Genomic DNA, 26,624 nt, shown 5'->3' with positions numbered 1-26,624 from the left:
TGAAATTCATAACTCATTTATTGAATATATATATGCAAGGATACCAATAAAAAGAAACTAATACTGCAAACTACAACTTTGGAAGTAAAGCCAATATAACAGGAACAAAATATACATAACATTGTAGATAGGAATGCATTTACCCTCTTCCATACATTCCTTGTCTTTACACCTAATGTAAATATATGCTAGAGCAAAAGCTGCAAACGTTGGCCTAACCTGAGTGCTTTGACAAGCAACAGCTCTCCAGGATTCATTAAGGGCTGAGATGTCACTGCAGACTAATGGCTGTGCATACATATCCATGTACAGGAACTGCTTCACCAAGTACATAAATCAAGGGCTGTGTTCTGTTTTTTTTCACCTCCATCACTAATATAGTGGAATCTGACTCTGGTGACATGGAAGAAGAGTTACTAATTGCTATCATGCACTTTCGGTTCTCTTCAGATTAAATTAATCTAATGAGGATTAATTTTCTTGTCAATCTGATTCAGTGTATTAGTATTTTTGGAATGCACTGATTATCACCTGTCAGATAAGTCTGATATTTCAAATAGATTATCACCTCTTCATTTTTCACTCTGTTTTAGCATGAAGTTCTTTTTCCTATAGGCAGGAGTAAGAGGCAAACTCTTCTATTACACTACATTTTAGGGCCAGATTTGGCAGACTCAAAGCATTATAGATCAGCACAGCTCTTTGTACCTGAAGCTGAGACTTTGTGGAGTGCAGGTGTGGCTCCTACTGGAGCCTTATCACAGAACCTGCTGTGGAGCAGCCCGTGCTGCAGGAGCTGCACTGGCACTGAACCAGCCCTTTCCCCCTGCCCTGGACAGCACAGCCACTGCTCTGGGGGATTGACCTCGGGACTCTGGCATTGCACCAGCTGTATCCTCAAGAGATCTGAACAGGATCCTTGTGATGCCTGTCCTTCCTTGGCACAGTCCTTCTGGGAATAGCAGAACCACAGATCTGTGAGACCACAGTGAGTTGGGGAGATCTCTTAATGGAGAGGTGCTGGGGAGAAACCTCCCTTCTCAGAGGGTTCCAGGCATCTTAAACAGCACACATCCTCTTGTGAGCAAAAGAAATGCCCAAAGGCAAAAAGTAACAATAATAAAATAAAATTTAAAAAATTAAAGTGAAACCAGTTTTTTAAGACAAGTTTTGTTGAATTCATGACATTGAATTCTCCGATTGTGAGATGAAAGCAGAAGGTGCCTAGTAAAAAAAACCTCTCAGTAACAAATTGACTGTATTAATTTAACTAGCTAATTTAAACATACCTAGTTCACCTATAGAGCACTTTCATTACTTCTAACATTTCTGGAAAGGCAGTAGATGCTCCAGAATAATCTTCAATATATGCTTGCAAAGATTACATTGCTTTACCAAAAAAAAAACCTGCAAACCAAAACAAACCCCCAAAAATTCAGAGAGACTGTCTGAAATTCCAAGCTAAAATACACATAAAAAGACAGTAATGGCAGTATTTTGTTTTTTAAAAAAATGATGTAAATGTTGTATACTATGATACATTGTCATGCTTTTTAAAACTACAATTAAGGACGTAAGAGATGTACAGTAAATACACTGCTGAGGTACATTTCTTCTAAATATTAACACCACGACAGAATTACTCCCCAGCAGGTGATGCTACTTGGGAACATATAAATACAATTTTTACATTGTAAGGCACTTTTACCCAGCATACATGAGTTGAAGTCAGTTATGACAAATTTGAGGCTTGTAAGAAAAGGTTTTTGCTTTTGACTTTGCTTCCATGAATTCTGAATTGATGACAGTTTCACCAGGCCATTTCAGCACTCAGGGGCAACAGGGAAATCAGCCACTTGCTTTTTTGCTACCCGAAGGTAAAGTGCTGTTCTGGTTCTTCAAGGCAAGGAATGGGTTAATTTATCCATAACAGGTGAGTTGTTGGACTGAATATTATACTAAGCCACTGACACAATGAATTAGAGCTCAGTCTCAAGTACAGTCAGTATGCTGGCAGATCTACCCCATGCAAACTTAGTTAAATACAGTAGCTGCAAACAAAGTGCCTTTTTTCCATGGGAGGGCCATGTCTGAGGCACAAACTGAAGTAATTTAAATATTGAAGGATGCTATTTTGCATTCTAAAACTGTTCTGAGTGGCTGAAAAATGTTCATGTTCTAGGAGAAACAAAACACCTTGATAGACAATTTCAATAATCGATCTGTCAATTGCAATTCAAGTCACACTTTTAATTTTGAAAGTTACAAATACAAAATAAAAATGAGCAATGGCATCATGTTTAGAGCAGTAACTGAATATTTTCTGTACACAGCAATATTTCTTTCCAAACGGGATTATTCTCCAGGAAAGCAAACAGAATTGATTGAATTCTAACAGGTAAAATGTTAGAAACTCCAATATACAGTAATTGAGTCCCTCAAGACATTAAGGGAATGCATAAGAAGACAAATGACACACGTTAAATCTTTTAAAAATACAAGTAAAAAATGCTACAGAAACTCATGTTACATATGAACCGTTTTTGCAATACCAATCACAGAAGAACTGTAGCAGTTTATAGTCAAATCAGTGTCTTTTGCTTGTTTCTTTCCTTCAAATCCAGAAGTTTTGTTGGGAGCTCAGAGTGAAACAAGTCAAAACCCTAAACAAACAATAAGGTGATGTGGTAGCAACAGACAAACATGTGGACTAGATTCAGCTTTTTGGTTTTATTTAAGTAAGTCTGAGGATGTGCTTTAACAGACCAATTGAAGAAGCCAGTAGCCATTAGAAATGACAAGGTGTTTTGAAAGCAGTCAGAGGACTGTTCTTTAGGTTTGGTATAGCCTAGATCTGAGCGTTCCCTCAAGGAACATCAAATTCTAGCAAGTAGAATTCCATGATGTGATTGTTGACTTGACAGAGAAAGGAAAAAAAAAATCACTAAAACAATAAGGATGATACGTGAACTTTCCCATATAGTGGTCATATGATTAAAAAATAAATACCAATCTAGCAAAAAAGGTTGCTTCCTCATTCTTCTTACAGAATATGGGACCTTTATGCACATTCTTGACAAAACATGAAGTGTTCCACACAACAGAGAACACCTGAGGTATGGACGTCAGATATGGTGGCTAAATTCCATAGTGAGTTAAGAGTTGTAACTCTCTGAAGTAAAAGAGATTGGGCTGCAAAGTCCAAACATTTGTATAGTAGGGTTTTAATCACACTTGGTGAAGTGTTCTTTGTAAATCAGGACACAGAAAGAGGTGGGTTTTTGGGGAAAGAATGAACTACAGCCCTTTGGCATGAGTTCTAAAGCTCACAGCTCAGAACCAACAGCTGCTCAAGTAAATCTCCCGCAAACAATGCCGGGCGGAATGAGCAATCACAACAGGAACAACCTGAAATGTTCAAGCGTGCTTGGTGTACACAGAGTCCTTTCCTACTGCTGCTGCCCGAGCCAGACCAGCGCGGCTCTGCCATCAACGGCCTCCGGAACTCGTGCAGGAAGAAAATGCAAAATTCACAAAGTACCAGCTCGTTGCCATCAAGGACTTGTCCGTGTTGTTAATTAAACTAGCTAAGACCTTCCCTCATTGTGTGAATCCACTAAACAACTTACACATTCCAAATCTTAAAGTTTTTATTCAGTCCAGAAATATAGATCTTACTTCATTTCAATGTCTGCCTTAACTTTTGACACTGTACATATTACATATCATTTATATAGTGTTTCATTTTTTTCCAGACACTGCAGACTACAAACTACATAATATTGACATGTAAAACTCTGCCACTTACTGAAGGCTCACACACATGAACGTTTCAGGCAGTTCAATGAAATTTCTAACAGAGTTGGGTAGTAAAAAGTTACTAACCCTTTTCTGATTTTTAGAAAACAATTTAAAAGAATTAGTAGTTATGATGTCTTAGCCATTCCCAGTTCTATAACTCTGTCCCTTGAACCTGTTTAAAAAATGATGAAAACAATAGTAAATTTAAAATCATACAGAAAAGCATTTCACAGCTCTGACATTACATCTACATTTAGCAATAGAAATGAGGGCCTCCCTTCTTACACTGTTACAAAGTCAGCCGGATTTAAAAAACAACAAATCCTCCCCGTTCTTCTACAGTATGCCAATAAAAAGTACTCTGCATACACTAGATTGAAATACTTCACTGCAGTAAACTACATTAATTGAATATTGCGTTTCAGTCTTGGTAACAGATCTGTCAGGAGAACTTCCATACCTAGTTTCCATTGAGCTGCTGCTGAGGAATGTCATTATGGTCAGTGCCTGATTTGCCACGGCTTTTGCTTTCTCTTTCTTCATCCTCTTCATCTCTTTCATCGTTTCCACTATGGTTTTTACAATAGAGTCTGGCACAATAAAAGGAACAGTGAGAATTTACACTGAAAACATCCATCAAAACCTGACTTATCTCTCAATCAGTTTCGAGATGTGCTACAAGTCAGTTGCAAACTCTTAAATCATTCACAGCTTCCAGTGAAGCATCAGTTAAACCGAGAAGGAAAACAAGGGTCAAGAGCAGCCAACAAAACTGTGGCCAATCCCAGTTTGGCAGACCTGCCTCTCTCCCTGCTCGGCGAATGCCCTCTCGTGGGCACAGCACGGCAGCTCAGCTGCAGCCAAGCCACAGCTCTTCAGGAAGGATGGAAACTTGAGGGGTCCAAAAAGCCCCTGAAGGAAGCTACAAACACATCAATATGGAGGAATCATGACATCAATTTTCTTGATCTAAATTACAGATTCTGGAGAATCAAATATAATACAAGTCAAATAATTTTCTCATTTCTCCTATTTACAACAGTACAGAAATTTTAAATTAGCAGAGTAACAGTCAACAACTACTTAAATGTACCATTTTGAGCTAAATAGTATCCTCTTTTTAAAGAACATATTGACTAGCCAAGTTAGGCAGAAAAAGTGTGATGAAATATCTTTACTTCTGTAGCAGATTCAACCAATTACATAGGTCCTTACTTATAAATTCCTCGTGACATGTTCTCAATGTATTTAGCTTTGTCTTCTACTCCACAGTGGTAATGGTATGTTTTTATGCAGGCTTTGATTTCACACCCAATAGTAGCACCAGGCTGGCTGCAGAGTGTGCATTTCTGTGCAGGGGAAAGAAGAGAACAGCAACATTCAGCATCTCAGTCTTGTGTCTCTTAGTACTCAGTTTAATGTTCGTCATATTTATGGCTAACACTTTGGAACACAGTAATTCCCCTGGCAGATCCTCCTTCCAATGAAAAGTTAATCAAAGACATGGTAAACCAGAAACTGTAAGATACCAACCCACAAAAACATGAACATTAGGATTTACCTGTCCGTTGCACAGAAAATTGCTATGTGATTACAAAACATGTTATTGCACGTCCAAGGCCATTTTATTGCTGCTGAAGTTAGTATGCTAATATATAAATTATATAAATTATTTTTTTCAAGGAACAATATTGCTAGTTTTTTATTATCTCTCTGATCCCCTATAAATTTCTTAGCACTTTAAAAACATCCTGAGTTTTAATAAAATAAAATGTGATGTTTTACCAGCACCCCCATCTCTAAGATCTTAAAATGTTTTCCTACTAAAACACCAAAACAGTTGGAAACACTGGTTTGTTTCCAATTTTAGAGAATATATTCACTGCAAGAACTGCATATTCTCTAATTTTATGTGCAGCTCCACACAGTGTGTTTTTAGTAACACAGGTCCAAAGCTGTTACTCTCTTATAGTTACAGCATGGCTAATATGAATCATATAATTCTGTGATCATAACAGTTATGTACAATTGTAATAAAGAATCCCAAATACCACAAGCCCAAACACCACTAATATTAAGGTGATTCCTATCTGGCTGTGCTTCCCACAAGTAACAATATATTTTAATTTTGTGTTTAGAAAAAGATGGAAAAGATTGTTCCATAAAGGGAAGGAGGCAGAGCTATACAGACTTTAGCAGAATCACTAACACATTCACTACATTCTGTGGGTACATACCATTCTTTTTCCTCTCTTGATTTCTTGAAGTACAGTTTTGATATCAAAATCACCAAATTCTGCCCTTGAAGTTGTTGTTAGCTGGACAGTGCCAGAAGAGAACAACTGTAAAACAAGCAAGTCAAAGTAATGTCAGGTCCAAAGATGTTGGATGAACATCCTTCTTCAAGATGAACAACCCAAGATGCTTGGAATTTTTTTTTACAGGAATAACTGAGCACTGAACATCCTGTTTTGTGATCTCAGACAAGATGTGCTTTACCAAGAAACTAGGAAAAACCCTATGCTGAGCAATTAAAGCATTCCTTCTGATCCCCACCTGACTGCTTTAATTAGAGTTTTTGTTTTCTCGGAGAAATTTCTTTTAAAAGACAGAGAGTAGATGAGAAGTAATGATAGGATGAAAATATAAAGTAGCAAATGGAAAATATTATCAATTGCACACTCAATGTTTTAGGAATATTCCATTTCCTTCCCTGTGACATATTTGTAATTCAGGTTCAACCCTCATGTCAATACAGCTGTGAAGTCCTGAGGGATGAAAATGGAGAACAGAATACCATCCCTTCCACCATCATCCTGGTATATTCAGCTTTAACTGCCTTAAAACTGAAGTTCAGGTAGACAAAGTAACAAAGAGCTTTGCTATTTTAAGACTCTGGCACACAGCAGCTCTCTGTTTAGTGAGACTGGGTACAGAGAGTCAATGAGTAACTCCACAGATTGCCTGGACTATTTATTCATTTTGAGGTACAATGTGAATCAGTGAATTTTGTTACCCAAAGCCCCACCTCACTCATGGCACTGTCTGCTCACGTTCTTTGCAATGAGATCCCGTTCAGGCTGACAGTTCTACAAATGTGATCATCTAAAGGCAAGATGGAACTTCCTGGAACTTCCATATCTCACACTCTACTTAACTCAAACAGCCTGAATCCACAGGTCAGAAAATGAACAAAGTTCATGGATTCTTCTCAGATTGTCCCTGAACGCCTGCAAAGTTGTTTTATTCTTGAAAAGGATTCTTTTAGTTAAAACTGTTTTCTGTTTTCCTTTTTAAAAACTTCATATGCATTTAGACACTAAGGGAGCATTTTTAATAAGCTAAAGCATCTCCCTGAGCTAATTCCATCTCTTAGCATGAAGCCAACTTTTATTCATATTGCCTGCAGTGAAAATAAATGAATTGCTCACTTTGCAACACTTCAGTGCTTAAGATCATCAACATCCAGACAATACTCAGCATAATTACATGTGAGGGTACTGTATTAAAATCCAAAATAGCAATTCAGACAAAATTCACAGAATAGACTGGTTAACAACAATACTGTTACTCACCATGCACTTATAGTGTGCTGCAGCCTTTTTGGCATTAAATATATGAAGCTTTCCTCTAGCTTCATTTTCTTCTTCACCTGCATGACAGAATCCACATTTAGGTTTTGTATCACTGGGGCTGCTTCTGTGGGGAGACCTGTCTCTCTGAAAGAAAAACATTTTACTAAAATATACTGCTGGGATACAAATAAGGTTGCAATTTTAAAAGCCTGTGGCCACCAGCTGGAGGCTCAGACAAATGCAAATTTTCACAAAACTTATATTTCAGAGAAGAAATATGCAATTCTGTCTTCTAAGAAGTTTAGCATATTTACTGCTTACATAGGAACTGCTTTCTATTTCATCTGTGCCATGTGAGGACGTAGATCTAGTGTCTTCTGATTGCCCTTTTAAATTTGTTTTTCTTGGCTTTCCCTTACGACCCCTCCTTTTTCCTTTGGGAGGTGAAGGCTCCAATTCGTGTTCATTGATATTGTCTTCTAAATCTGCTTTAGAAGTCAGAAAACATCATTAAATAAGATTCTCCACAATTTTATAAAAAATAAACTAAAAAAAACCCCAAACCAAAACCAACCCACAACCCACCAACACCAGACAAGAAAAACCACAACTTGTATTTTCCAAATTTTAGTCAGAAATAAAAATAGCACCTTTTCCCCATATTACAAACATGCAACTGCAGATTCTGAAAACATTACTTCTTATATGTCATACAGCTTTGCATCTTTAAAACATAAGAAGGTTTAGTGTTTCTTACAACTTCTATTTTCAGACCCAAAATGTGTCCTTAGACACACATCTTCACCTTCACTGAAAAAAACATTCATTTAATCTACACTGAAACTGGAAAGTGTTTTCACACATGAAATATGCTGATAATATATTATTTTAAGATGCATAACTCCAATGTAAATTGCCCTTGATAGTATGCCAGTGTACCCAATAATACCTCTCTCCTTGCTTTATTAATTGATGCCTGTTGACTTAAGAAAAAAATTCATCCATTGGGTTATAACATCAACCTTTAAAACTGAAAAGTATTTTGCCTTCAGTGAAACAAATCTACAATTTTATGTTATTAGAGAATATTTTTAGATCTGCAGCTAAAACCAGCCTCCAGTTCAGAGGAAATCATCCCCACTGAAAACATCCCATATCAAGTATTTACAGACTATTAGGAAAATAAGAACACATTTTTTAATACAGACATGCCAAAGAGGCCTGGCAAGTTCCTTTGCAAATGCCAGCTGAGCTGTGAATGCTGCACAGAGCTGAGCCCAGCCTTTGGGCACACTGGCCTTTGCACAACTCACAGTTCTAGAGAAGATACCGATCAATTCTACAAGACTGAGATCACCTCCAACAAGATCTAGTTAAATTGTATCTGATAATTACATCTAATAACCAGCTCTATTCAGTCACTAACAACTTTCCTACTCACAGAACCACCCTCCTTTTTTTCCTTTAATCTGTAGCACCCACCCCTGCTTGAACCACAAACAAATTTCAGACTTGTTTAAAGAACATGCACAGACCCTGCTGAAGGACTTTTATTCTCAAAACCCAGACCACAAACATCAGTATGAGCCCCCAAAAAGAAGGAATGGTAATGAGAAGACCTGGAACATTCACTTGATGGATATTGCCATTTTGTTCTAGTGTCCAGATAGGACATCTTAGCTGGAGACTAAATGCTTCCTTGCCAGCACTCCTCTTTCTTACCTATTATCACAAAGAACTCAGATCACATTTCCATCTTGTGATAACAGAGACTCAACTGCACAAAACTTGAAGTCCAAGTGCTGAACAGATTCCACAGCCACCAAGTGAGCAGAAGACAAGTGAAGCCCTGGCCCAGCCTGGCACACAAGGACATCCTGCTCAGCTCCATCCATTGTATCTGTCACTAATCCCCAAGGAAAGCTACAGCTTCTGCTCAGTTATTAAGGAAGGACAGAAAACTCATCCAAATGCACCACAACAGTTATACTGAAATTTATACTGATCTGCAAATTATTTTAGTTTAAACTTACAGATTATTCACCTATATACAGATTTGCCCAAGTTGCTAGGACACATCAGTCTGTCTACAACATCCCTATACTTTAATATATAAACTACTCTTTTCTAATTACATGTGTAAAGCACCATTTATTTTACTCTGAAAAAAATCTAAATACATGATGACACAGATGATGTAATGAAACAATACAGTTTACATTTTCTTCTCAGTATTTCCTATCCAACATTATTTTCCATTTGTCACCACTTGCTAAATTCCCCAAGCAAGATTATGCAATTTAGATATTGACCTCTTAGACTGCATATAGCAAATTTTATTGCAATCTGAAAACTTCTTTCAAAAAGAATTATCTTTTCATCTTGTTTATCACATGACCTCTCCACTGATTATTCAAAGAAATTTGTGAATATTTGTCTCTATTTTTACATTTACAGAAATCATAGATGGTTATTCTAGAAAAACAGTCTTACAAAAATGTGACTATTGAATCCGTAATCCTTTAAATGACATCAGTAAGAAGTTAAAAATATTCCTTCCAAAATAATTCAGTGGACTTGCCTACTATTTCATGAAACAATACGTAGTCCATTCACTGCCATTCTTTTTCCAAAGCTCCTTGTCAATTTTGTCAGCCAAAATGCTTTCTACCTCAGTCCACCCTTATTTTCTACAATAACATTAAAGTATGTCCTGAACTCTTTACAGTCCCCCTTAAAAAATCAGAAAGTGAGTTATAATTGCTAAAAACCAAGCACACCTTATGAAAACAAATTTCTTAGAAGAAGCGTCAATCTCCTAAGAGAATAAGTTCTGAAGTGCTGTTTTTTAGTCTATCATTATTAGAATATTTAAGATTTGAAGAGTAAAAATGCTGTATTTTTAAAAGATAGTTTCAGTGTAAGATAAAAAACCAGGAAGAATGCACAGCTTTCTTTAAAGGAGAACCCCTCTTCTGTGCTCAAAACTACAACTTCCAGAGAAGGTCAGACATGAAAACCCAGATGCTACATGACACCCCTTCACTAAAATACAATTCCTTGAAGATTTACATCTCCTGCTTCAAGTGATGTGGACCTAGAGAGTAACAGCACCAAGATGTGAGGATCTGCTCTGCCACATCTGTCCTCCAAGCCTGATACCTCAAACATTAAAGCTCCTCTCGTTTTTACAGCACCCTGAACCCACAGAACAGAACAGGGGGACTGGAACCAGTGTCAAACACATCTGCCCTGCATGGTCTTCATGTTTAATTCACAGCTTGGTGGGTGCCCTATCCCTCCCCTCAAGCCCACTGCCAGCTTACCCAGTGTCCCTGGCATCTGATGGTTGGGTGTTTCCAACTTCTCATGTCAGCTTGAACTAAGGAAAACACAAAAAGTTGTTCAACTCCTCCCTGACCAGGTGATGTTTTATCATGGATATCACCCATCCTCTGAATCCCCTGAGATTCCCTAGAATCCCTAGAATTCCCTTTTCTACTACCCCCCATCCCATATCCCATTACTGCATTGATTTTTAAAATTAGGACAATTTTCTCAGTGTAACTTTATCTAAAGTGTTCCAAGGAGGTTTCTAGGAGCTTCCCTCTGAAGTCCCTAAAGGCTAGATCTGAAAAGATCCCAGTACACGAGCTGAGAAAGGAGGGGTAAGAGTAGGAATCAAGAAGAAACAATCTACATTTTAAAAAGCACCTAGGAATAGGATATTGTAAATTCAGATGAGTAGCAACAAGCCCCTAATTTGCATTTTAGAAATCTATGAGCAGTACAAAGTACCACAGAAGGAACCCCGGCAAAATGCTCTATATTACATCAACTGTTAACAGGGAGATTCAGCTTCAGAGAGAAATCTAAAAATTCTCCTTTGATCATGACTAGAAGGAAAAAGGATCAAGATGTTTTGCTGTTTAAAATAAGGCTTGGCAGAGAAGAGGTTGAGAAATCACTGATCCATACTGCATCAGCTTGAAAGACACATGGAACCCCTTTCCAAAAGCCAGGTTAAAGCAAAGTAATAAAGAATTAAGTGATTTAAAGGTTGTGAAAGAACATGTAAAAAGAGGATGTGTACAATAAATATGGCTCTATTTACATCCTACAGTACCTTAACCAACAGAATAAGAGAGCCAGAAACAAAGCAGGCTGATTTTGTATGAGGAGGATAAAAGCTAAAACTACTGGCAAAATATATTTGCAAGTAGAACTGGACATGAAAAGAAGCCAAAGCATAGAATGTTGAAGGGGCTGAGACATGCTGCTATATAAATCTGAAATCACACATATGCAGGTAAAGTTTTACAGTGCATTCGGGATAAAAGAGAAATTAAAAATTCAAGGAACAAAATCAGTCTTACTAGATTTTTAGAAGAGAAATGGAATATAGCAGAAAAAGAAGAGTACTTCAGCATGCTAGAGGAAAATCTCATTAAACTATGGTTGAAACCAAATAAACCATATGAGCCAACATCATTGTTTTAAATTGGAAAGAAACATCAAAAAAAAAACCCAAAAGAGCCTTACTGGCCCCATAGTTAATACCAAAAATGTGCATGCATCTATAAGCAATAATAAGAAACAGGGATTTGCATAAACCCCCTTGCAAACAAATACAAAATCAGGTAAACTAATCATGAAATAATAGTAGTTTTTATTAGCAGATGATGTGAAATTAACGACCAAAAGGCTTAATATATTTTTTGCGTTATCTTTTTCAATGGAAAAAGAATAAGTTACATTAAACACATTTAAATTACAGTAAGAACTGAGAGGAAAAAATTAAGTTACCCCTTAAGTCCTGCCACTAATATGTTTTCCAAAAGCCTCAGACACTTGAAGGAACTGATGACTCTCGTCCAGAAATTATTTGTTATGAGGTATTTGAGATTATTTATTTAAGTATATTTAACATAGAAAAATAATATAATAGTTCTTACTATTTTATTATTAAATATAATAATAAAATTTAAATTTTATTTAAATACACACAATTTAAATGCATTTTCAAGCAAAGAAACACTGGCAAAGACTGAAGAGAGATGATGCACTTGGCTTTTTGCACAATCACAGAGCTCATGTGCCCTGGTCTGATGAATTTGTTGAGCAGCTCAAGCCTCTCTGTGTAACACCTTTCCTAGATGGGAGGGAGAATCAGAACACCACAGGACAGCTCCTCAGACAGGACAAACCCTTCACCACATGACTTTTACATTTTTCCTTTTCCATTAGCCCTGTGGTTTTCCATAAGAAAACCTTGGAGTTTCTGCACAAACCCTCATTAGTCTACAATGGGACACTGCTAATTCCTGCCTGGACCAAGTGCTCCTGTGGGAACACCAGGTACACATTTGATGCCACACCCAGAGCATTCTCCAGGAGACAGAAGCAGGCAGGCTGAGTTAGCAGAGCCTGGGAAGACTTTCTCACCATCAAAATCCAAACGACCCCAAAGTGCAACATTACAGAACCATTTACACCTGATTGTTACCGCAAACCTGGGCCACAGAAAATGCAACAGAGAACAAACACTGCTCAAAGAATCCAAAGATGAATCAGAATGTTACCTAACTGGAATGCCAAGAAGTTGCAGATGTTTTTCCTGCCTGGTTTTCACAGCACTTTTGGAAAGTACTCAGTGCACTACAGACTGCAGTGTCCCTAAATAGGTCTCAGAGAAATATCCTGATTCAGATTCCTGACTCAACTTACTGAGCAGTGTGAGAAGCACAGATTCCATGTCTGATCTTCAGACTGACATGAAAAGGATGCTAAGACAGGGAATGTCCTTATTTCCACTGTGGAAACATAATTCCCTGAGGCTTTGAGCACAGCTAGAACAGAAATTATAGACATTTTATTTTCTGATCCCACAGTTCTCAAGCATCTGCTTTAAACATTAACAAGAGAAGTCACACAGCTCTTTGTTAGTCTTTGTCTTACCACTGTGTAACAGATGAAATGACATTCTTATCTTAGTTTATATGAAACTATTCCTCATCAGCTGAATTTGTTTTAAATTCAACACATCAGCCAGGGCAGCCTCACCTGCAGGGAACTGAGAGAGGCCAGTTTTTTCATTTTTCAACAATTATTTCCAGTACATTGGAATAAATTCCAACAAACAGCTCCAAAACATGAGTTCAACAATACTTCATTCTTCAAAAAGAATAAATGCAATTGTATCAAACTGAACAGTAATTCAGCTAATGTTTAGCTGTGATCATTTGAAAGCACTGGCACCAATTCCTGTAACCTATTAGGTACTGAAAACTTAGACAGCTTGCCTAAAATTATGAATGAAGCTGGTACCTGAAATTCAGTTATTTTGCTAAATTTGTAGCCAGCAAGGCAAAAACCTAGATGTCCTTTTTCCATTTAATGGAAACAAAGCACAGAAAAATCACTCTGAATTACACAAAGGAAATATAGGAGAAATACAATTTTCCTATTCTATGTCACCTATATACCAGGCCATATAGATAAATTAGACAAACCCAACAATCTGTTGAAACAGATAATGAATTTAAGAGCACAGTACTCTGCTGCCATGCTTCACATTTTCATATTCAAAGAAAGCAGAAGGTAGTTCAAGTCCTGTCATGTGAAGAAAAATTAATTCCCATCACTCATTAATTTTGTCTTGATGAATAGATACCAAGTCTAATGAATCCTCGCACCACCTGAATTTCATAACAGCAATAAAAAACATCTATGAGGTCCTTTTTATTAAGTCTTAGCAGGTAACTTAATCCCAACATAGGTCCTTCAACATTACTTCCCTGCAGCCTGAAGAGATTTTCTTTAACTGTTATTAAGTGTTTAACAGACAGTCTTTTTAAGCTAGAACTTCTAACAAAAGTGCCTGAGCTGGGTCTCAGACTTGGGCAAGTATGCCCCCAGAAGCATCCATTTTCTAGGGAAGGGAAGGAAAAATCTCACTGTTATGCAGCAGTGCTGCCTACAGAAAATAAACTGTTCTGGACAAACCAAACAATCCTAAAAACTCTTTGAACATCTACTAACAAGTAACAGAATAAAAATACTTGGACTGGAACAATTAAATCTGGATTCAAAGAACCAAGATAAGAACCCACAGATGTTCTAAACTGACCAAGAAAAAAAAAAAACAACCTGCAACAAATGAATAATAATAAAAAATCCCCAGTCAAAAAGCAACGCAGAGAAGGAGCAGTTAAGTTTCCATTAAAAAGGACTGATGGTTCCAGCACCTCACACTGGGTGACAGAACCACAGATAAGCTTTAACTGCTCTGTTAGGAAAACACTGCTAAGCAAAGATTAATGAAAATGAAACTAAAACAAGATAAAAAAGCCACTGTGTTAACATCTAGCTTCCCTGCCTTGTCTAGTCACTCTCCTCTGCCAAGTCTGTTATCTGGTTTCACACACCACCATTCTTTCACATTTAAATGCCTCCTTGACTTTCACATTTTCATCAAGAAACAAACAAAATACACATATAAAGCTAAATCTCACCATCCAACACCTTCCAGTTGTCATTTCACTTAGCAAACTTCAGCAATTAAGTATTAAGGAAGAAAACCTCCCAAGTCCACTCTGAAACTCTGAAAACCACTATAATTTCTGTCTGCTGAAGTTAATCAGTGTTCAATGTAGCAAAATACCATTGCTATGGAAATTACTTAAGAGCATTGTATCAGGCATATGCAATATATTTTTCTACTTCCTTTGATTTAAAGGAGGTCTATCACAAAAGAGCCCCAGCTCCTGGCGCTGTCAAATCCACAACTGTAAGTAATAAATTACTTTATGGGTAAAGTTTCCAAAACTGTATGGACTAAAAAGAAAACATATTCTTTGGGAAAGAGCACTGGGTGGAATTTCAGTGAAGTATTAAATAAAGAACTGAAAACAGGAATGTGAAATTTAGCTACATATAGTTCTAGAAGTGCAAAGCTATTTCTAGAAGTGTGAAGCATGACAGAAGTAAATATTCAAACAAAAAAATGTGTGCAAAGTGCTGAATAATGTACTATCAGGTTCTTTGGCCTCAGCTGTTCCGAGTGACATTGAGGGTAGGAAAGAGGAAATACACAATGTAAGAGACTCTTGCTATGAGTCTAGATTAGTATTTTAATAAACTACTATCATCAACATTTAGTTTAAAAAACTCACAAATTTTTCCCAGTATATCTTTATAAAATGTAAAAGTTTTTGGTGCTAGAAAATGACACTGTAAAATTGGAAATAATGGTTCCTGAAAACTCTTAAAGAAAAGCACAAGTTCAGATCCTGCAAGGAATCCCAAACAGAAAAAGTAATTAATTGGTTTTGAGCTCCATGCAGAATTGGAGGGATTTTTAAACACATGTCAAACACTGAGACATTTGTGAGCAAGTATAAAAGATTATTTTAAAATATCAGTTAAAAAGATTAATCTCTCTGACTCAAAATGTCTTTAACATTCTGTGCCTGCTAACACACAAAGCAACCCCAAACAAACACAAGATAACGTGGCCTCTTCTCTTTGGAGAACTAATTATAACATGGATATTGTTTTTATTGTTTAAACCCAGTAAGAGTAAAATTAGAGTTTTATATATAGGCACACAACAATAATGATGTAAATAGAGTTAAAAAAAAATCAATTTTCTTTGGTATTTTCTGCTGCCTTCAGAATCTTTCTGAACATTGAAATAACATCCAAACCTTTACCATTAATAAGTCTACTACCTGTAGCATAAAAAGCAATACATTATCTTAAAAATACATTTGGCATAGAGACTGAAGGAATTTATGAAGTTTAATTTTCACTAAACAGTTGCATACTCCTCATTAGTTAAATCTGAGGACGTTTCAGCTGAAAACAATGCAAGAAGTAAACTACCAACTCTCTGCTTACCCAAATTCAGATACAGCAGAAAAAAAGAAAAATACTTCATAAAAACACAACAGCACAAGTAGTTTGGAATTTTAACAGACCACACAATATATCTACATTTGTGGCATTTCACTATTCTTTTCTGCAAAGCTTTAGTGGATGGATCCATAAAAATTTTTTTTTAAATAATATGATTCAGAAACTTATCTGTAAGTGAACTCGTCACAATCCTTTTCATTTACTATTGGGTGTTTCTTTTTTCAAGAGTTAAACTCTATTAACTAGTACAAAAAATAATGAATATTTAGGAACATTAGCAAAAATCAGCTGTTACCTGACAAAATATTTCAGATGTTAATATTGTGAATACTTAACTACAAATATAAGCCAGCTTCTTCCAAGAAGGGAAAGTATAACTTCTACCCAAACTTTGGTTTTATGGAGCATCATATCTTTTGAACATCCTAAAATTTATGGTTGGGGTTTTTTCCCACCTCAATCAAGAAGTTTTAGAGAAAATACAGAAATCAGATGGACTTCCAAACTCATTGTTTTTCGAAAATATGTAGTTCTAATATTTACTGAAAACATTTATATTCTCCAGAAAAATTAAATTTAACCAAGTATCTTTCTACAATGGGAAAAATTTATATTGAATAATTTTACCTTCAGAGTTATGCGTAGTTTTCTTGTGTTTTCGACATAAAATCCTATAAACAAAGTAGTTGAAAACTGTCAAGTCAGTCACGAATCACAGATTATTTACTCATCTTTTAAATTTAAATGCCAGTACATTTTTCTCCCACTTATAAGACTCACTGATACACAAATCTTGCAGTGAAAATATGCTTTTCTAGCACATCACTATTTTGAATGCCACAATCATAATCAGAATTTTTTGCAACAGTTTTGTTTCGATTCCAAAGTGGGGTTTTGTTTTGCTTTGTTGTTTGTTTTTTTAAACAAAGAATGTAAAATACAAATTAAAAAATAAACATAACAAATAAATAATAGTTACATGTAAATGCCTTGTGAAGGTTTCTCTCTTATCTGAGCTTTATCATGCAAAGCACAGTAGTAGTGATATGTCTTGTGACACGTTTTCACATCACAGCCAATGGTCGCTCCGGGACAGTGGCACAAAGAGCACATCTGGAAAGGAAAAGAAAGAAATACTAAACAAAAAGTAACATGAATTGTGCTGAGTTCAAAAAGAATATATTTACCACTCCTAGTGACAAAAAAAAAAAGGATTTATGCGCTTGGTATTACTCTTCCTGATCTCAGGTGTTTTGCATAATTTATTTTAAAATTAAGAAATTTGTTACAAGTGTGCAACAGTGCAATAACCATCAGATGCATTATCAACTCAACCACCATCATCAGCTCAATGAAGAAAATAAGTAATTTATTTTTGTGGAATGTATCTGATGAAAGTGACACAACTGTTCACCTGAATATCCCTCTCACAAGGACAGTTTGTACTGACCATTTCAGAAAAGTTAAAATCATAATTATACATGTTTAATTCTGAATTATATTATAAAGGCAAGAGGGGAAAAATGACACCTATTTGAGAATGAATCCTGCAGTCAGAAATACTGATAACCTGCAAATTTACCTCAGCATCAGCAGCTAACTTTACTTTTTTTTCTACAGTTATGTCCTAAAGTCCTTTCCAAAACACTGAATTTAGTGAAATATTTGGTAAGCACAATTAATTTATTTCAACTAAACTAAATTTTGCTCTTTGTACTTATATTGCAAAAAAGATTAAAGTGAGGCTGTTGCTTTACTCTTCTTTCCCATTAATTAATTCTTCCTGTATCAGATACATAGATAACAGCAGCTATCTAAATTAGCCTTCTAAATTGCTCATGGTCCTTCTTATATTGTGGTAGGAAAGGAAGTAATTGACAGTGTCACAAAATTTTTGTCTTTGTTGTTCTCTACTGACTCAATATTCCCCAGAATCTCAGGATTTCCCATTAAACTCCCCTCCCAAGACAACTGGAGCTTTTTCTTTGTATCCTGCATATTGCCAACACCCCCAAAAGGTTACAATCAATTCCAAATCTAAGTATGCAATGTAGAATATTCCTTACATATATATCTGTATCTCTCTCTTTCTCTGTGGATACATTTTTTTCTCCCCTGCACTCATTTAGTCAAGTTCTCCTTGCACTCTTAAATATGCCAAAAAAATATACCACCAAAGTTACCAAATATACCACCAGCCTGTTTTTCAATTTTAACAAAGTCAACTGAACAGTAAAAATGTCAAAGCCTTGGATCATCTCCATTTACTCCTCTGCAAGCTCTGAAATGGTACAGTTATACACTGTTGCCTAGTTGTTATCTAATTTTTATGGGCAGTTTATCTCATAAATCTGTTATCCATTATGGTTTTATATATAATAATTGCTGATCAAAGTCCTTTAGAAAAGCCTAGGCTTATATATCCAGCCAATCAAGTTTAGTCAGAACCTCAGGTTTTTGAAAGCCAGAAATGACTGAAAGAAAACTTTGTTTTTATTAACACCATGATGTGTCTGTAAAACAGGGCACACACATTTTATCCACGTTTTTAGTAAGTAATAAAATGCTTATTCCATTGGTGCATGCCTGCTGTCCAAATGGTCACTAACTCAAGTTATGTTAGTATATAAGAAGCTGCAAATTAGGTATGTTCTTCAAAAAAAAACCCTAAACCTTTCTATTCACAGATACTAGAAATAACACAGATAATTTAAATAATTAAGATATCAGTGACTTGTTCTTCCAAATATTTAGACTTCATAAGCTTTTGTGCCTGGCCTACCAAGGTTTGAACCTAGAACCTTTTCTCAGACAGATCAATTACCATCAGAAAGTCTCTACATTCTGTCACTGTCCCTCTGGTAATGAGGTCCCCACTGTCAGAGCCCTCCTGACCAGCAGCACCTCCTGGGGGAGCACAAACTGAGCCCAAGACATCAAGAAATTCACCTAACCCAGTGCTCTGGGGGTTTTTGCTGAATGTGCTCCCCCAGAATGGACCAGGCAAGCAGACCTGAGAGAAGGGATTTGAGCTAATGATAAACCTTTACCTTGAAACTTCCCACATGCCAGTGGAGAAAGACAAATTCCTCCAGAAAGTGATTCAGAGCTGCAGCTCTCTGCCAGCCACAGAGACAGGCACCTAAGTTAAGAACTAAAATTATCTTGTATGTTTTCTCCAAAGAGGAACCAACTCAGGACTATGAATCCATTAGACTGACCAGATCCAGGTTTTCTATAAAAACCTGAACCAAGTGCCTGGTACACACAGCTGGTGAGCTCCAAGAATGGAGCCATTGCAATAGAACAAACATAAAGAGATTCAGAAGCAGAAAGAGAAACCACCAAAGACATAAAAAGAAAAAACCTTTAAAACCCTTTAAGACACACAAGAATCAAGAAGTCTCTTTATGATCATTAGTTTCATTTACTACCATGATCTTCATTTCATGATCTTTGGAAGTCCTGATCACAACATGAATGACCTGTGAACAGTTATTTCTTTCAGTTAATTAGAGCAAATGAAGTTCCCTAGATGGGAAAAGATTCAAATGAAACAGTGGATGAAATAGTAGACTATTATTCTAAAATTGTAGTTCTACAATACTTTGGACTTCCATAGAGTGCTTTAAATAACCAAGCTGAAAGGTTTTAATGTGAGCAGTGAACTGATTGTCTGGTAAAATTATTTTAAGAAGAGCCTCACTCATTTCCCCAGATTGGAAAAATATTAGTTCTAAATAAATAATAATTTTAAAGTTCCTTATGAATTTTTAATTCCAGGAATTTAAAAAGTCACTGCTGTGCAATCTCTTTAATTTTTTAGAGCTGCAGTGACTACTGTACCCACATACCTCATAAACCCTCTACATTCACAGCATTATTTTTTAAATCAATATAAAAGGAGCAAAAGGTGTATTTGGTAGTTAAAACTAGATTTTGGCAGTAAACTCATGTACTGGTAAAGGCACAATAACACCCTTCCCAGGAGCCTAAAATGTGGATTTCTTTCAGAAATCTAACAGAAAATATTAAATAGATTAAATACACCGAACAACTTCCTTGCAAACTTTATGGAGGGTATGAAAAAACTGTCTTTCATTTTCAAGAGCCAAAGTAGGGACTTACCAGTTTTGTGCCTCTCTTTATTTCTTTCTGAATATCTTCAATGGAGAATCCACCAAGACTCTCATTATCAGTGTGTGAAGAAACCAGTGCGGATGAGAACAGCTAAAATTGCAAAGACAAAACCTGTATTTTAATTTTTAAGGGCATAAGTGATAGAGAAATTTATAGATATGAAACCCACCAAAGTGCAGTGGTTAATCACGTGTGCCAATTCCAATCTGGGTGTTTTTTCCACGTGTTTGCAGCGTTTTCCCGGCTCCATCCCGTTCCCGGTCACTCACCATACACTTGTGATGTGCCGCCACCTTCTGGTTCTCCGACATCAGCAACTGCCCACATTCGTTATCTTTATTCGACCGACAGAACCCACACTTCCTTTGTCTGGAGGAGACTTTCTTCTGTCCGACTGAGCTTGTCATGATTTTAAATGACCTTAGAATGCCACTGCAATCCTCTCAATGCTACAGGGAAAAAGAACTGCAATCAGTACGTAAACGTCAACAAAAGGCAAATTAACGTAGCTTCATAAATACAGTATTGGATGCTTGGAAGTGATTTGTCCCTTTTCTTTATGCTACTTCAATATAGCCAAAGAAACAAGTGACTGGCAGAGGCAGTATTTGGCCAAATTTTAATGAAATTTTTTCAGCAAGAAAAAGTAGTTTCTTTACACAAATAAGTTTGAGAATTAAAATAAAACTTGGGATCATAATACAAAAGCAGAAAACTTAAAATAAATAAGGAGGAAATACAACGAGAATCATCAGGGAAAAAAAAATTACTTCAACTCATTTTTATAGTTATTTATTACAGGAAAGGAATTTGTAGAAAAGAATATATAAATGTACATGCAATGAAATTCATGCTACTGAACTTCTTCAAAAACAGAAGCAAAGAAAAACAGAGTCCAGCACAGCCTCCTGCACAGTTTTGGCTGTAAAGGCTCACAAAGTCTCAGGGCAGATGAGTAAAGAGTAGAGATGAGATGATAAAATGTTACCACTTTTGGTATCAAGGTATCTTGTGGCTACTCAAACAGCATTAGGAACAAAACTTTAGACACCTCTCTGAGGTGCTGCAGTGGAAACCTCCCCATGACCAACAGCTCGTTTGGCACTACCACACCAGGTATCAGTAAGTGCATGAGAGCTGCTGTTCTCAGCTCAGAAAAGTAACTTAAAATTAAACTCAGTATGAATCACAAACTTTTCAGGGGCTACCAGCAACACGTTTTAAAATGTAACACTGAGGTCACAGCGCTCAACTCAGGCAGACACAGCTCGTGCAAAAGTGAGAATACTCAATGAGTGCATGAATTTCTTGGCCCAGTATTAAGAAGTTTGTTAAGAAGTTCATTTGTTTCTACATCTACCAAGAAATAAAAAACATCATCTTCTTCAAATAGACTTTCTTAGAGCTTTTTACTTTGGAAATTTGAGCCTCACTATCAGAATTTGCCACGACTGCAATAAAATCCTCCTCAGCCTTTCTCTTCATTTGACTCGGCTAAGTAAGAAAAGCCATCGAAAAGCCACCGTAGGGTCTGATATTTGTGTTGGAAAAAAGTGTAAAATCCAGCCATAAAAAAGAGAGCAGAGTTGCAAAACATCTGGACTGGGCTACAATGGCACAGATCTGCATGAAAATACACGGCTGCTCTCTGCAATTTGCATGGGCAGAGCCGGTGCTGTCAGAAGCTCATAATGCTGGTATCACTCACTCCTCTCAAAGGAACGTCCTCAAGTTTCCATCAGCTCCTGCTGTCAGACCCTCCTGCTTCAAGAGATCTTCACAGACCTTGGAACTGCTGGCCCTGCACCGTTTACTGCAGAACTCCTGCTCTAGAGGTGCCTGTCCTGTCCCCCAGGCTGTGCCCTCCCAACAGCTCCATTTGCTTTCTGTTCTAACTGCGAGCCGGAGCCGCTGCCGCACACTCAGAACAAGAATGCAAAGATTTCGGATCTTGCTGATTTGCACAAAAAATGTGCCAATCTGGATAAACCAGTCACACCCTTCTGCGGTGGCAATAGGGAGTACTTAAGTGTTAAAACACAAAAGAATTATTATACAGTATTCTTCTGAAGAAAAAAAAAAAACAAGACTATTCTGTAATCCCTTCTGAGCAGAAAGAATGGTTCATGAAGAGACAGACAGATAGATATGTATGTATGTATGTTAAAAAAGAAAAATCTGGGCAATTTTTAAAATTCAAATAATATTTGGGAGCAGAAAAAGACCTACAAAAGACAAGCAGGAAGTAATATCACAAAGATTACTTGTTTATATCTCACATTCAATAGACCAATATAAATCACAAAGGGATGCTTAGAAATATACTAACAAAGTAATGTAAAATGCAAAAGTTCTGTTTTTGTCTAAACAGTGTGCTATATATACATATAATCACTAGAGTCTACCTGTTTAATTTTATCTTCAGATTGCATTATTAAAATATTGACACCAATGATAGCAGTTATTAAAAGGAAGATCAGGAATTTCCTTGTACACATGCACAGGTCCTGCTGACTCTCAGCAACAGGAATTACTAATAATACTACTCTTCAATTTAAGCAGCAAGTTTGTATTTTAGAAAATGAAAGTAATATATAGCACACATAAAAAAAATTTAGGTGGCTCTTATCATATTTAATTCATAGGAAAAACAACTTTCCAAGACACAAGATTATAAAGAAGCTTCTCAGAGCTCACTGCTTTGCACCTCCTAGTGCACTACAGGCACATCACTGCAGCAGCACCCAAACCTGACACAGCCTGACTTCCTCAAGTACTTCTGCATAATTAGATTTTTTAAGGCTCACATTGAAGTTTAAATTATGTCTATCTTTACTCAATACACAGATGTTGATGTTTTAAAAAAAAAGCAAATATATGTTTTGAAATACTTCACAATTACAAATAATTTAACACTTGAAAAATTATTCAAAACTCAAACGGGCCAAAAAGGAAATTCATGTTCTTTACACCATCAGATTAAATTATTCTGAAAGCATTTTACAACGGTATCTAAAAGTTTTCTTTCCAAGCCCACATTAGTTGTGGGGTTTTTTTTGTTCTGTTTGTTTCACTGGGCATTTACCCTATTTATACATTTTTCAAGAGTGCTGGAAAAAAGTTTAGCATGAGAAACATCTATAGACCTCCCCATAAATTACATTTGCTTTCTCATAAATGTGAGAAGACACTACTCTCAGATCACTTCTCTGTGTCAAAATTCACTTATCCTGTCCATTAAAAACAGAAACAAAACACATTTTCTGAGAAAGATGAACCAAGTAATGCAGCTACAGCCTCACAATTCTGAATCCAAGTACTCAAAATTCTGTTTTCTCCTCTCAAGTTAAATCATCCAGAACAACTTATCTAGTTTGCCAAGTATCAAGCTACGTTTCATTGGAATGAGAAAAAATGCAACTTAAAAACAGCTCAGCATTTTGATTTTCCATGTTTAAAGGCTAACAAATGAGTAAGAACTACAAAAAACAGTGATTACATCTCCTGTTGATAGAATTTTGCTTGTCAGCTTTGTCAGAGTCTCACAGACTGGAACACAAGGAGTGATGTACTATGGAATCACTAGCTGGGAGATTTTCACTGTCTCCACCAAAATGGAACACACATACTACAGACACAAAGATTATTCCATACAGATCAATTTTCCATGGGCTTGATCTAAGAAATGAGAAGTTACATGTACCCCAGAATCACACAAGCAGAAATTCACTCAACCATTCTCCACCAAAAAATTTGGGTTCATTTGCATTCACATTTCTTGTGTGCACCAAAGTATTAACTGTGGTGCTTTCCCTCCCAGCATCTTTATTTTATCTTTAAAGCAGCAGGTTTTACACCCTCCTGTAGTTTCTGTGCTGCTCTGCTGAGCCCTAGGCAACAGATTTCCTGATATAAAAGAGCAAGTTCAAGAACTCTCAGGCACGGGATGCCCTCAGTGCATGAGACATTGTTCAGCACCAAAGAATGGAAAGTAACCTGGACTCTAATTTCTGTTTATAGCCCAAACATGTTTCAGGAGCCTGATTATAGGAGTTAAAACCTCACCTGTATTTCCTACAAAGGACAGTCATTTACATGCTGCATGTGTAAAGTTTGTTTTGCTGTGTGACCTGTACGATTCCCAAACTAAATTTCAAAAAATTAGGATTTATATTTGAGAAGAAAATTTCAGGCACCTAGGGAGAACCTGTGAGAAGTAAACAAGCTTCAGAAAATGTCACTGCAGATGCTGAAGTGGTTTGGTCTGTCAGGAAGAGCTACAGAAAATATTTGTGCTGATTTTTCCAAGATGCTCACCGGAGATACCAGAGTCACAAGCTTACAAGTGCTTTGCAGTTTCCCGGGTCGGACATCCATTGCTGGGAGGTTTATTTTGGAGAAGGGGGGAGTATCCTGTAGGGTTCTGTGGCTGAGAACCCAAATCACAGGTGCCATAGAAATTTTTATCCAAGAGTTACATTCACACAGCATCCTACAATCACTATAAAAAGTAGGATGGGGATTTCTCCATGCAACTTTCTTAAAAAAACCCAAAAAGACACCGAAGAGGGGGCAGATACGAGGGGAGAAGGGCAAACCCTCGAACGCCTAAACAATGAGAGCAGAGCAGGTGACTACACCTGACACAGAGAGAACCCGCGGTCAGGGAGATCTGGCAGCCAGCGCTGAAGGATCTCCAGGAAAGTTTCCATCCTCCCCCGGGGAGCGGGAGATGGGCCGATAGCGGCACCTCCGCCGCCGCCTCCCCGGGGGATGGCCGGGGCCGGGCGGCATCTCCCGGGCGGGATCCGCCCGAGCTCCCCGCGGGGCCCGGCCGGCACCGCCGGGCCCGACCCCTCCCCGGCCGCGGGGCTCCAGGGGGAGCGCGGGGGGACGCGGCAAGGGCGACCCCCTCCCGATTCCGTGGAATTTTGGGGGAAACGAGACCGGGAGACAAGGGGGGGCGGATCCTCGCTGCAAGGAGGGCGCGGGCCGGGGCGGGCGGAGCGAGCGGCACCGCCGGCCCGGGGAGGGGGCAGAGGGGCGGTACCGGCACCCGGGGCACCCTGAGGGGATACTGCGGGGTGCCGCGACCCTCGCGGGGCTGCAGGGGCCGGCTGAAGCCCCGGGAGTGGCGGCGGCTGCGGGCGGGCGGGCCCCGGGCCGGGGGCTGCGGGCGGGCCGGGGGCGCCGCGCCTGCCCCTGGAGAGCGGCGCGGCGGCGGCGGGGCGGGCAGCAGGCACTCGGCGGGTCGGTGGTCGGTCACTCACCCGTGCGGCGGGCGGGGTGCGGGCGGAGGAGCCGCTCGGCACAGCCCGTCCCCGCTCGCGGGTCGCTCAGGGCCGCTCGCCCGCCGGGACCGGCGCGTTCATTCGGGGCTCGGGACGCGCCGCCGCCGCCGCCGAGCGCACGCACGCACGCACGCACGAGCGGACGCACGCACGCAGGCACGCACGCACGGCGCGCCTGGGCCGCGGCGTCGCTGCGGGGCGGTGCCCGATTGGCGGGAGCCCGGCGGCCGCCGCTCGCGGCCTCCTCTGCGCACGCGCGACGACGCGCGCGCCTTTCCCGCTGCCCCCGCGGCGCTTCTCCGCGCGGCCGGGAAACGGAAGATGGGGCTCTGTGGGGAACGGCGGTTCTGCGCATGCACGCCCGCCGCCGCCACTTCCCCCGTGAGGTCCCGGCGCGAGCGAGCGTGGCTGGCGGGAGGCGCGGACACACAGGGAGCGGTGCGCATGCGCAGCGCTCACCCGCAGCCGTTGTGGGGGGGGTGCGCGCGGGATTCGCGCTGCTGCGGCCGCGCAGCCGCAGTGCCGCGCGCGTGCGCAGAACGGGCGGCGGGGGGCGGGCGGCGCTGCGGCACCGCGCGCGCGCCCCGAGGTGGGGGGGGGGGGGAGCGGCGCCGCGCGCGCTCCCTCACGGAGTGCCCCCCCCTTCCCTCCAGCCCCGACGGCCCTCACGGCGCGCTGGGCCCGGCGGAACGGAACGATCAAGGTTGGCAGAAGACCTTCGAGATCATCAAGTCCAGCCGCCCATCCACCACTGCCACCACAACCCTTAAACCACATCACTCAGCACCAGATCCAGGCGCCTCTCAGACACACCGTTGGTTCAGGAGGTGCACTGGCAGTGCTGGCTGATGTGGTTTAGTGGTTTTGGGGTTTCAGTGCCAGCGCTAGATGGATGGCT

General features: G+C 39.0%; 1 protein-coding gene across 2 annotated transcripts; it reads right to left on the bottom strand.

The window, feature by feature from the left end:
• On the bottom strand, positions 1-25,805 carry PHF6 (PHD finger protein 6). 2 transcript variants are annotated; one of them, XM_036402093.1, is made up of 11 exons: positions 25,706-25,805; positions 20,705-20,884; positions 20,424-20,525; positions 17,275-17,408; positions 16,923-16,966; positions 7,698-7,864; positions 7,377-7,520; positions 6,039-6,143; positions 5,017-5,150; positions 4,262-4,391; positions 1-3,973 (listed from the first exon to the last, which is right to left on the bottom strand). In XM_036402093.1, the coding sequence occupies exons 2-10, from the start codon at positions 20,840-20,842 to the stop codon at positions 4,262-4,264; spliced, it is 1,098 nt and encodes a 365-aa protein (XP_036257986.1). In that variant the 5' UTR covers positions 20,843-20,884; positions 25,706-25,805; the 3' UTR covers positions 1-3,973. The 2 variants fall into 2 exon arrangements, with proteins under 2 accessions (XP_036257986.1, XP_036257987.1); XM_036402094.1 differs by having other exon boundaries at positions 1-4,391; positions 7,698-7,861.
• Positions 25,806-26,624: the final 819 nt, after the last annotated feature.

This window comes from Molothrus ater, chromosome 14 (assembly GCF_012460135.2).
Source record: "Molothrus ater isolate BHLD 08-10-18 breed brown headed cowbird chromosome 14, BPBGC_Mater_1.1, whole genome shotgun sequence".
Classification (NCBI taxonomy): domain Eukaryota; kingdom Metazoa; phylum Chordata; class Aves; order Passeriformes; family Icteridae; genus Molothrus; species Molothrus ater.
The sequence above is the reverse complement of the archived record's forward strand: the minus strand, read 5'-3'. Positions and strand labels throughout refer to the sequence as shown.

What these genes read in the sequence shown, in the direction of transcription:
- PHF6 (XM_036402093.1), bottom strand. Translation starts at nt 20,842, where the DNA reads ATGACAAGCTCAGTCGGACAGAAGAAAGTCTCCTCCAGACAAAGGAAG. An exon ending in CCTTCACAAGGCATTTACAT is followed by an intron (nt 16,967 to 17,274) that starts GTAACTATTATT and finishes CTTTGTTTATAG; the next exon opens with GATTTTATGTCGAAAACACA. An exon ending in AACTACGCATAACTCTGAAG is followed by an intron (nt 7,865 to 16,922) that starts GTAAAATTATTC and finishes TGACTTCTAAAG; the next exon opens with CAGATTTAGAAGACAATATC.